The sequence below is a fragment of the Myxocyprinus asiaticus genome, chromosome 31 (genome assembly GCF_019703515.2).
Source record: "Myxocyprinus asiaticus isolate MX2 ecotype Aquarium Trade chromosome 31, UBuf_Myxa_2, whole genome shotgun sequence".
NCBI classification, from domain to species: domain Eukaryota; kingdom Metazoa; phylum Chordata; class Actinopteri; order Cypriniformes; family Catostomidae; genus Myxocyprinus; species Myxocyprinus asiaticus.
The window spans coordinates 39,130,973-39,144,211 of record NC_059374.1 but is presented as its reverse complement, the minus strand read 5'-3'; the positions used below and the strand labels follow the sequence as shown (position 1 = coordinate 39,144,211).

At 37.4% G+C, this 13,239-nt stretch overlaps 1 protein-coding gene across 5 annotated transcripts in view; it reads right to left on the bottom strand.

Moving 5' to 3' along the window:
• Positions 1 to 2,719: 2,719 nt before the first annotated feature.
• Positions 2,720 to 13,239, bottom strand: part of LOC127422217 (protocadherin Fat 3-like) — a 127,254-nt gene continuing 116,734 nt past the window's right edge. For 3 of the 5 annotated variants that reach the window (XM_051665555.1, XM_051665556.1, XM_051665557.1), the window contains 2 exons: positions 12,164 to 12,199; positions 2,720 to 8,348 (listed from right to left, as the gene is read on the bottom strand). In XM_051665555.1, the coding sequence (XP_051521515.1) occupies positions 7,846 to 8,348; positions 12,164 to 12,199 (539 nt within the window). In that variant the 3' untranslated portion in view covers positions 2,720 to 7,845. The remainder of the gene's footprint in view (positions 8,349 to 12,163; positions 12,200 to 13,239) is intronic. The other 2 variants (XM_051665558.1, XM_051665559.1) reach the window with 1 other exon arrangement.

Here is a 13,239-nt window from a genome sequence, read left to right as displayed (position 1 = left end):
CTGACTTCACAGGTAAAAGTTTTAAAGCAGCAGCAATATGATAAAAGACACCAATATTTAATAAATGATCACAATAAACCATTTATTCTTCCACCAATTAGGCTACATAGGTCATTGGTGTGACTGTAGGTGATACTATAAATAGAATAAATAAGTTTATATAATAATAGTTATAATCCATAGAGAATTAAATATTGTAATTATTAAAGTTTTCATCAATTAATTAATATCTTCACATTGAATATTAAAGGTGCTGTATTCTCTGATCTCTTTGACAGTTCTAGAATGTAAACATCAAACAGAAATCTGTCAGTGGGCCGTGATCTTTGCTGCTTTCTGCCTGTCAATCATTTTGCTCATTCTCATAGAGTTGTATTTGAAGCGGATCATTGAGGCTATGATAAATAATGTTTGTCAGTTGAGGGCGCTATTGTGCCACTGTTGAATTTGACTGCCACAGGAACAAACAATGCTGCTCTTTTGCTCGGTTTTGGTCTCAAAATTATATTTGGAGGGTGGGGTTTTGTAATGAGGGGGCATGGCTAATTCAACGGCTCAGTCACATGAAAACTTCAGAACACTAAAATCGCTGACAGCTCCTATAATGCAATTTTCAGATTCATAATAGATGTCAGTTGAGTTAAACTTCTCGTGGAAGTTAGAATGGCAAAAATCACTTACAGCGCCTTTAATATTCTGATACTGAATTATATAGAATTTATAAAGAATATAGAATTTATGTGCATTTACAGGTGTACATCATCGTTTTTTTTTTTTTTACAATAGCTTCAAACACAAAATCCAATTAGATTTCAGTCAGAAATGCAGTGTCTATTTTATAAGCAAAATTAAAAAATGAATAGTTCCTGATCTAAAATCTAATTGGATGAGATTTTTGAAGTTGTAAAATACACCCGCACATCAGTTCAGTTCTACATAATTGCGTTTCTTCAACTTCGGGCATTTTCATGTTCCAGGGGTTGGATTTTTTTTTTTTAAATGTTAAATTTCTCTCTTACCACTGTTACGCTGATGACACGCAACTCTACTTGTCTTTCCAGCCCAACAATACCACAGTGACTGCTCGAATTTCTACCTGCCTTGCGGACATCTCGGCCTGGATGAAGGAGCACCACCTGCAACTCAACCCAGCCAAGACTGAACTCCTTGTCTTTCCAGCCAACCCTGCTGTTGAACACAACATCACCGTGCAGCTGGGTGCAACTACAGTAACGCCTTCCAAATCGGTCAGAAATCTAGGGGTAACCATCGACAACAGACTAAATTTCACAGACTACATCTCAAAGACCGCAAGATCATGTAGATTTACACTCTACAATATCAGGAAGATAAGACCCTTCCTCTCTGAACATGCCACACAACTGCTTGTCCAGTCACTTGTCATAACTAGACTGGACTACTGTAACGCTCTCATTGCAGGCCTCCCTGCATGTGCAGTTGACCCCGGCAAATGATCCAGAATGCAGCAGCACGTCTGGTCTTTAATCAACCAAAGAGAGCACATGTTACACCACTCCTTGTCTCTCTCCACTGGCTACCGGTTGATGCACGTATCAAATTCAAGGCTCTGATGCTGGCATACAGAACAGTTACTGGGTCTGCTCCAGCATACCTAAAATCATTTATGCAGAGCTACGCGCCCGCTAGAAGTCTGCGATCGGCTAAGGAACGTCGCATTGTTGTACCAACACAAAGAGGCACCAAAACACTTTCCCGGACTTTCAGCTTCATCATACCACATTGGTGGAAAGACCTTCCCAACTCCATCCGTGAAGCTGACTCACTCTCTGTCTTCAAAAAACGACTAAAAACACATCTTTTCCATGAGCACTTAACCAGTCATTAAAAAATATAAAAATAAATTCCTGTTGCACTTTATTCTGTTTTGAATACTATTCTGATGCTAGTGATACTTTGTAATACAGCACATTTCATACCACTGTCTCCTAAGATGATTCGCTTATGTTTTCCTCTCTTGTAAGTCGCTTTAGATAAAAGCGTCTGCCAAATGAATAAATGTAAATGTAAATGTAAATGTTTATTATAGGTCACATTAAAACTGATTTAGAAAAGTTTTACCAGGCCTTCATCATTTATTTTTGGTACTTTTCAAATGCCTTGTCCCAGACACAGACTTTCAGTATAAAACTATGAAAATCCATAATAAAAAACAAATTAAAGCTATGATAATCTAAACAAAGAGTGAAATAAATACAAACCATTTCAATATTTATGGTGTGAAAATGATTTCTATCAATTTTTCAAGGAAAAACAACTGTCCCACAGGCGTCATTTCACCACACCAAACAATTTTCCACCTAACAGCTTTTGTCAAACATTAATGTACTTTTTAACCAAGTCAACAAGTGTTGGTGAAGAGCATGCTTGAGATGAAATATGACACAAGTGATGTTTGAAGAAAACAAAGAAAAATCTATGGAAATATCACTTGTGAGCAGAATATCTTTTATTGGGCATAATTTCCAATCAAGCTTTAATTTGGCCAAATTATGCAAAAGTGTATTTAGGATACATAAAATGTTAGCTATGAAAATTAGCTTTAGCAAGACCAAAGAGGCGGCCACAGTGCTAAAAGTGCCTGAAGTTGAAGAAACACTCATAAATGTGTCAAACAGCACCATTGCTTGTCATCCGTAAACAGCCTAGTAAGGCTAATAAACCATACTACTGGGTGGAAGGTTTTTATTGTAAATATAAGAAATTTCTTTCATTAAATTTTAAACATTGTATTCTTTGAAACACTGGTCTGCTTCACATTGTGTCTAAAAACAGTCCTTTACCATAGTAAAATCACTGTAACGCACAGCCTCTCATGCTTTACTACACAATGAACACACTCTGTTCTATTTGCAGCTGAATGTGAATATACACAACAGAAACTCAGCTAGTCTCAATCACCAACAAACTAGTAACCATGAAGACGTCCACAGCTCACCAGCTATAATCTGATGGTTTTCTCATTAGAACCCAATCAAGAGGTGAGCTTGAGATAAAATAGGACCAATTCATTTGGTCTCCTAGAGGGCATACTGTATATTTTAGTTCAGCTGAATAGGCCCTTAAAGTTAAAGACAATAAAATGATTGAGGATAACTGAACCATCGTGTGCTCTCGAAATGCCACCGCTGTGGAGAAGAAAATGTGCCAAAGAAGCTTTCAAAGAGAGAGGTCTTATTACACACTAACAACACACACATGGACAGACCCATGCGTACATACACAGACCTGATTAAAAACCCAATTTATCGTACTGTGGAAAGACTCTTCAAGTCTGATGAGTTACTATTGATCCTAAACTCACACACCCCAAATGCAAACATCTGAAGTTATTTCACCGGCAAGATAAGTAAAAATCCTCAAAATGGGATTTCTTAGGGTGTGTTCTGGTCAAATTTTTAAAACAATCACAACATTCATGTCAAGCACAGCAGTCTTAAATGTATCCTTATAGACGGTTTTTGCAATGCATTTAAATGTATAGGACGGGCCTTGATTTTACCCATCAGGATTTGATTAGATCATGAAAAGTGGAAACACGTTAAGCTACGATATTATTACTTAATATTATATCTCACTGCCCGCACAGCCTTGATTACATCAGCAAAAATGTTGTATCAAGAGGTCGAGAAAGTCACTACATGTTGATGAAAACACAGCTTTTTCTTTAGAATAATATGTACTGATAAATTGCACAAGTCAATTTTGATTTCATGTTATTTTAAAAAAAGATTAATTAAAACACAAACAAACTTACCAGGAAATAAACAGACAGCTAAGTATTAATTACACAAACACACATAAAACTTCATAGCAGAAATTCTGTTTGATCAATATTCCTTTTTTTTATTTTAGCATTGATTTAAAAAAAAAAAAAAAAAAAAAAAACATCAAACAAAAACTAAACAAACAAAAATCCAGCACTGAAGATTTTTTTTTTTTACACTTATAACAGGCATGTTTTAATACTGTTTTACACAGTCAACAGAACAATATGAATCAAAGGTTAAATTAAAACAAACTGAAACAAACAAACAAATGACAACCAATTAAGAAAACATAAGACGCCCTTCATAGAGCAGGCAGGAGTATTATAAATCCCTTTTCTTTCATATAAACATTGTAAACAGAAATACAATTACAATATATAAAAAAAAAAAAATTAAATTGATATTTTGAAAGTAAAGAGCAACATCTACAGAGACTAAAACTGAGCAGCAAATAAAAAAACAAAACAAAACATACACAAGCAAAAAGCGTGTGTGCATTTATATGCTAAAAATGTCTGCAAATTTGTGATTTTGTGAGTTAATTTGTCCTTTTCATCTGCGTCAAAATGCGCTCACAGGATGCAGAAACCCTGCCAAGATTGCAGTTTAATATCTACAAAATCTGCATATGAACAACTGAAGTTATATACACTGTACAACAATTTACGTCAAAATTACAGCTTGTATAAAAAAAACGATCCGCCCAATGGCATTTAATATTACAGTGCACACTCTGAAAATCAACTCGCACAAAACTTCAAACACGCCAATGTGATCCCTCAGGACTAATTCTACTTTCAAATCCAAAGTTGTTCCACAGTATCATACATTTCTCGCTCTCATTCTCATTTTGATTTATATTTTATTGATTTTCACTTTTCTGTACATTTTCCTTCCCTTGACTATATTCAATGGTCAGCTTCAGGACTTGACATTTCCTGCTTTCTGACTTGCTCTTATTGCTTTCACTTTCCTGCTCACGCTTTCTCTTATTTCTTTAGGATTGGTAAAGAATCGAAGGAGGTTTGAACTGCACGCTACAGCCATGTGTCATTTTTGCATTGCATGTGCCTGTGAACATGGAGACATATCTGTACTTGGAGACCTGTAATGATATTCTGCTTATGGCTTTCTGATATGCAATCATGATGTTTTGAACAAGAAAATAAATGAAAGGGGGGAGATATAACATTACAGAAGAGCGATGCCCATTTTCCATTAAAACACAATCAAGAACACAGCATCTCAATGAACAGTTAAATAAAATAGTGCTATTTAGGGTCAGCTGTTAAACAGAGTAATGATTCACGCAACAGGAAGAGGCTGCTTCCACTCCAGGACCCTAAATATTTTAGGACATAATTATTGAGGGAGGGCCGTTGTATATCTCAACATACTGCCCATCAATTTAGTGCAAAAACAAGACGATGCATTAAAACAAATTAAGAGAGATACAGAAAATGTGTGCTTTTTGACTGTTTTATATAAAACTGTTTCATATTCATGAACACCTGTGCACACATAAGCTCTGATCCAAAACATATTGAGCTGCCTTGCTGTCTTTTATCATACATAGGCAGCTGCCTTCTAAGGAATGGAACCTCATAATTTACTGATTCAGGACGCTCTACATAGACAGCAACTCACACAAATAGTGCTCCTCGCGTGAAGCACATGGGAGATGCAACTCATTACTGAATCCGATAGAGTGTCCTGTCAACAGACTACATGTTATACCTTAACTACTGTGACATTAAAATGTGTTATCATTTACTATATGCCTAATTCCACATGGGATCAGTAAAAGGAGCTGTTTGAACCACTCAGTGATGATTTAAAGTCATATACAGTGGGGGTTTGGGGGGGGGGGCTGCTGACACCCCCTCCTGGTCCGATGAAAAGACAACCACTTTCCACCCGCAAGATCAAAATGCCACCCTAAAGATCGTATCTAAGTACCGGCCCTGTACAGTATGCAGTAGTCAATGTGTGATTTATCATGTTTACATTCTGCATTCATGGCGCTAAAGCGCTATGTTCTGGTTACCCTTTGTTATTATATTTTATAGACTTTCGTAGACTGAATCTGAAAAAAACAAACAAACAAACAAACACATGACATGGTCTTGGAAAATTTCTCTATGTGAACGATTGTACAGATTTCTACGACACTAGCGCCACCGAATGGAACTGCAAAAATAATCATTGGGTGCGTCTTAATCAGCTCGCTAGCACCATATGTCGCGAATCAGTATATCGTGAACATGAATTCGGGCACGAGTGTTCCAATTACTTGCGATACAATAACAAGCTCGCGAATTCAAGCGCAGCTGTATAAATGACACTATCGATCATTTTTTTTAAGATATTCAAATGTACAATGTTATTATGAAAGACAATTGACATTAAATAAAGAAATAAAAATATACAGGAGTGTATTTTAAACCTAATTTTAACAACTCTAATATTTAAAAGATTGTTTACCTTTAATTGTAACTATGGATGAAAGACATTACAAAAACATCTCTTTTAAATAGAAAATAAGGCTTTGACATCATATATTTACACTTGTGCTTGTCTTCTAACGACTTGAGAGACTTTAGAAGACATAACGACGTTTCCGGTAAGGGAACATAGTAAGCAACGATGCTCCCTGGTTTTTACGGTGCATTGTGGGATTTTGTAGGGAGCGAACGTTTCAGTGCACTGGAACAATTTTGGTATTTAGACAGCCCTTAAAATGGCCGACTGACCACGGGATATTTGTTGGGGGTTGGGGTTGGGGATTGGGAGGGGGAGGGGTGGTTGTGTGGTTTAAATGTTGTTTGTATATGTTTTTGATTTTCTTTATTATTGTAAGATTTAATAAAAAATGTTAATTACAAAAAAAATGGCTGACTCCCTGATCAGTGCCCTGACTACTGAACTAGGGAGCTGATTGAGACACACCTATTGTTTTCAAAATTGCTTTCTGAATACACCCTCCACCTGCCGCTGGTCAAACAAAGAGATAGTTCCGCCCCCAACTCACACCATTGGTTGAGTAATGTTGTTGGGGTGGGTCTAAACGGGTCACTTAAATCAAACCGAGGAATTTTATATCACCACAGAGACAGTCTTTGCAATTTTCGAGAAATTAACCAATGAATGGCTTACTTCTAGTTGTATCTGCATATTAAGCTGGGATAGGAGAAAGTATTATAACACTAAAAAAGCTTTAAGTTTGCACCCGCTCTGAAACTCTGCACTTATCTGATTGATCTTGACTGATGTCAGACGTTGGCATCAAAGTAGGTGAATCACCAGGTCAAACCCACAAATGATGTGGACCAATGGCAGCATGAAGCCAAATTTTTCCTAGAAGTCCACACTGGCAACCATCGCAACAAACTCAAAAACACCTAACAGGCCAGATTATGTTCGAAATAACCTCACATCCGTTCATTTTTTTTTTTTTTTGCTAGAAGTATTTTGCTGCCTTTAGAATTCGGCTAATGCGAGGTATCTTAAAAGGCAGCGTAATGTTGCTAGCCTTCACATCAGGGCTTATGAAGTCTTAAAATGCTGTCTAGGTAGGCAGCTCACTAGGTTCTGGAACAGAGTTAAACTCTCCATCTCTTTCTCTCTTTCAAACACACCAAAAACATCTGTGACAAGAACGGGAAGGAATATATCAAGAGATTTCTGGAAACATGTCTAAAGATCATTGGTCTCCATTTGCTAAAACACTTCTTGTTGCTTTTTTTGGTTCCTACCCATGACATCACTTCCTGTCACTTGCTGTGCTTTTATACTAGGGCAGCTTTGCTTCCTGCTCATGCAGAGGGTGGAGCTGAGAGTCTGTCTGTAGCGTCAATGGTCCGCAGACTGTCTGTCTGCTGCATCGGTCTCACTTTATTGTGTCGTTCTTACAAGCTCTGACAGATGCAACAGTTTAGAGCCTTTTATGTCTGAAAGCGCATCTGTGAACGTCAATAAGAGTGTTTTTAGTTCCTAATGTTGTTTATATGTGTGTATAAGCATATCCGAGTGCGTATCACACCTCAGTCTGCTGTATAAATAACTGTGTGTGTGCGTCCTCCAGACTATTCAAACTTCCTCCAATTTCTGAGTCCCCGCAGGGAGTGGAGGAAACATCGGAGACTGAGGAGGTGTTGACGGACAGATGCTCTTCCCTGCCAGAAAAAGTGCTAAACTCTTCCCCCGCGGAGCCAAGTGGCAGCTGATGCGGGGGCAGGTATTGGCTGGGGTGGAATTGTGGGCGGGGCTTGCGGTCTCCACTGAGCGTGCTGTCCCTGGAGGTGGGTTGATTGGCGAGTGAGGTGTCGTATTCTTCAGTGGGAAGGGGTGGGGGCAACTGGTCTTGCGACATAAACTCCTCTTCCTGAGGTGGCGGGTAGTCGCTGTCGATGTCAAATCCGCCAAGGTAATAATCGGATTCTAAGGCCACAGCCACTTCACTGGTCTCATAAGTTGGTACTTCCTCTATGTCAGGTAGGCGTGTGCTCGGCAGCCAGTCAGAAGTGTCCCAGTGGTACGCTAGAAAAACAAATTAACAGGAAGTTGGTAAATATCACATGACCAAACAACAACAAGGGTCCTTTCAAAAAGTATGGGATCCACATAGTGTGTAGACTGCATGCTCAGGCATTCTGAAGGGAGTTTAACAGGTTAGACATTGGTCCTGTCCCAAATGGCACATTTGATGTAAGGTGTCTCACAAGTGTGCCCTTTGCAGTGAGGAGTTCACAGTGGACTACTACTCAAAAGTCTATGCCAGTGGTTTTCAACTGGTTTTGCTTCAGGACCCAGATTTTACATTCGACTTCAAGTGGCGACCCAACACAGTACCAATATTGTTAATCATACAAAAGTTAACAAAAATATACTTAAAATCAAACATTGAAATGTATTAATTTTACAATGAACTGCATAGGTCCAACAATATAGAAAACTCTCAACATTGGATGAATAGAAAAATTGACAATTTTAGTTTCTAAATGTAAATTTAGATAATGTCATGCTCTTGGCAGCCAATAATTCACCACACGAAAAAATTGTGGTCGGCACAAGCCATACTTTTTATTGTTGCAAGTGAACCTCTAATTAATATAGTCTGAGTCCTATTTTATTTTATTTTTTTTTTAATCTCGAGTAGTTTCTGGAGTTTGGTTACTTGAGTTCGAACTCGGACTTGATGGTCTCGAGTCCAACTACATTAATAAATGGATAGTTGCAACCCTGATATTGACACATAGTTTTCTTATTTATTAAGGTTAAAATAAGATTAAAATATTGATGTAATGGCTTAGTGTTGAGTGTACAGTTAGACTGGACCTGGATTTGGCTATTATGAATTTGTTTTCGAGTGCAACTTGCCCCCCTTTAGAGTCTGACTTGACTCAAACTTGATTGTTTAAAGACAAAGGCCTACTTGCAAGAGACCCCTTAAGTGGACCCACTTTATATTAGGTGTCTTTAACTACTATGTACCTAAGCATTTGATACAATGTACTTACTATGTACATACATGTCATTGCATTGTACTTACATTTAAAGTACCTGCATTTAATTGCATCTATAGTTACATTGTTACCCTTACCCCTAAACCTAACACTACCCCAACCCTTACCCTAAACCCTTAACCCTTCTCCTAAACCTACTCGTACCTCAACCTCAGTAGAAGCAAATGTGAATCTTGTGAGAATTTAAAACATGTAGTTACACAATAAATACATTGTATTGTATGTATTTTAATGTTAGTACATAGTTAAAGACACCTATTATAAAGTGGGACCAGTTAATAAAACCCCAGCTATAGTTATAATTGTATTGTCACTAAGGGCAATTCACACAACCTGTCCATGTTGGCATCTGCCTCTGTTGGCTGCTTCTACCAAGTGACAGATACACTACCGGTCAAAAGTTTTGAATCATTTACTCATTCTTTATTATAATTTTTTTTCTTCACATTTTAGAATAATAGTAAAGTCATCAAAACTATGGAATAATATAAATGAAACTATGGGAATTATGTTGTGACTAAACAAAATCCAAAATAAATCAAAACTATGTTATATTTTAGCATCTTCATAGTAGTCACCCTTTGCCTAGAATTTGCAGACATGTACTCTTGACATTTTCTCAACCAACTTCTTGAGGTATCACCCTGGGATGCTTTTTAAACAGTATTGAAGGAGTTCCCATCTATGTTGGGCACTTATTGGCTGCTTTTCTTTATTATTTGGTCCAAGTCATCAATTTCAAAAACATTTTTTTTATTATTAAATTTTAGTTTTGTAATGAAATAAATTAATGTGATGGCACAATTATATTTTTGTCTACAAAACTAATTTCAAACATTTAAGCATACGCCTTCAGATCAAAAGATTTTTAAGATCATGAGAAACATTTCAGTCAAGTGTTTCAAAACTTTTGACCGGTAGTGTATGTGCCGATTAATGCAAATGTCTTTTGATGTCAACAACAAAAGATATTGGAAGCATTTTCTCCTCCCTTATAAAAGTTGATAAGCCTATTTATTTTGCTATCCTCTCGATGTACGATTATAAAGATAGTTGCATTTTTTTTCTCCCCTTTTCTCCCCAGACTGGCATGCCCAATTCCCAATGCGCTCTAGGTCCTCGTGGTGGCATAGTGACTTACCTCAATCTGGGTGGCGGAGGACGAATCTCAGATGCCTCCACATCTGAGACCATCAATCTGCACATCTTATCATGTGGTTTGTTGAGCGCGTTACCGCGGAGAGGCTCACGCTATTCTCCAAGGCATCCACGCACAACTCACCACGCGCCCCACTGAGAGCAAGAACCACATTATAGCGACCACGAGGAGGTTACCCCATGTGACTCTACCCACCCTAACAACCGGGCTAATTGGTTTCTTAGGAAGCCTGACTGGAGTCACTCAGCACGCCCTGGATTCGAACTTGCGACTCCGGGTGTGGTAGTCAGTGTCTTTACTTGCTGAGCTACCCAGGCCCCCAGTTGCATTTTTTTATTTGCATTTAGAATTGCTTTTCCCCTGCTGTCTGTGACCCTATCAAAACAGATCTATGACCCATTTTTGGGTCGTGACTCACCAGTTGAGAACCACTGTTCTATGCAAAATGACGTCAACAAAATGTGACCCTAGAGTGGCATTTGGGACAGGAACATTATTTTCAACATTTCCACATGCAGGTCTTGAAGGAGTGAGTGAACATGCCTGCAGGGTGACTGAAGATGCAGCCAGGACATGAGGTCAAGGTTCAAATGTCATCAATACATTCCAGTACAAGCGAAACACATTAATCAAAAGCACAAACCATACTGTGACATGGCAACAAAAAACAAAAAAACAAAAAAAAAGCAGACATCAAATAAATGAGTTTGAGGCTCGCATGCAGCAATGCGTGAAATACAGAAGCGCAGGGACGCATACTCAGTCACAACACACACACACACACTGTAATCCTCACGATCAAAAAACATCAATATCAAACAAAGGAAAACACAGTCAGCAATGGAAGCACTACAGGGGAGAGGGATAAGATAACGAGAAGAATGGGGTGACAGACTGCATGTGCTTTGATGTGTGTTTGTGTTTTCAGTGTTGCCACATCTTCAAAAAACAAACAAAAAACCAACACATAAACAAGCAAGTCTTATAAAACAAAAACAAAATAAGCATAAATACGTTAATGCGTCGTTGCACTAATTTCACTGATCTGACATTAAACATTGATTAAAATTAAAATAATGATATTATGTGGAGTGTATATTATACTATATTCAGACAGCTGCTATGAATTTGTGTTAGGGCTGCACAATTAATCTAATAAATAATCAAGATTATTTGATCGAAATTGATCGCAATTACAATATCTTTTTGTCAACTTTGTGTTATGAGTGGCATTGTTATTATCTTTAACGTAAACAAAAATCATAATTAAATGAGAAAACAAAATTGTTAACTGAAATAAAACTAAATTTTTGAAAATGTTCATGCCTCTAAAACAAAATAGAATTAAATAAAAATTGGGTGCAAGGCACTAAACGTCCCAAAAAACATGACTGTATTCTGGAAACAAGCCCCACCCTAAAAACACAACTTTCCCAGATTTATAAGCCCAAAGTTGCTTAAAATAAGCAGACATGGCAACACTGGTGTGTGTGTCGAGCCGGATGATGTGACATTTCCCAGAATGCAATAGCTTAGTTTGTCAGCAATACAGAAAGAGAGCAAATAGAGTAAGTAAGAGAAGGAGGAGGGTATGAACAGTTTTAGCTGAACAAAGCAGAGAGAGAGAGAGAGAGAGAGAGAGAGAGAGAGAGAGAGAGAGAGAGAATCACCTCTGTTGAAGTTCTGACCTTGATCCATAACGGACACTGGCAAGCGGCAAAGAAGAGAGAGAGAGATAGCAAGAGTGAGGGAGAGAGAGAGAGAGACAGATGTCCGGGTCAGCACCAAGCGCATTGCTCCTTAAACTCATCTCACACCCTGAACTCTGTGTATTTGTGCAGAAACAGTATGTGTTGTAAGAAGTAATGCATTGCATGTGGACATGTGCTTTATAAATCATCTGAAGTTTTCCTCAGTGATCTTTCTATGACATAAACGAAAAAATAAGTTTTGTAATATTTTTTTGTGTATGTGTTTACCCTTACAAAACCTGACCATGTTAAGCATAGTTTCCGTCAATATATCAGTTACTACAGTAAATTTTACAACAATACAATTTTGGTAACTTGGTATTACGCTGCGTTTACGGCATGTATGATTAATGTAATTATGAGATGGCAACTCGGATCTGTTCACTTTCACGGTCCTCCGCAGTTTTCTTAACTATGGCAACACTCATTACGCCAAAACGGCTTTGTTGTCAATAAAGGCAATTTATTTATCACTACATTAATTCATCTCTATATGTTGTTGCAAAATGTTTAAGATAGGGCTGTCAATCAGTTAAACATTTGAATCGAATGAATTACATGACATGCCGATTAATCGAATTAAATGCAATTAATCACATACATCATTATTTGCTGAGATAGGCCCCCAAATAAAGATAATTAATACAAATAATGCATAATAATTCAAATATTTATTAAAATATATATATATATATATATATATATATATATATATATATATATAACGAATTGAAATTCAGTTTGAAATAAATTGCATTATTGTAGCAGATGAATAAAGCATTGATTAGACAATACAAAAAGTGGCTTAAGAACTCAATATTTAGTTGTTGGTTTTTTAAAAAAAAAAGAAATTCCCATTTTATCCCAATGTGCTTTTAAGTCCTCGTGGTCATGTAGTGATTTGCCTCAGTCCGGGTGGCGGAGGATTAATCCCAGCCTCCACGTCTGAGATCGTCAACCCACGCATATTATCACGTGGCTTGTTGAGTGCGTTA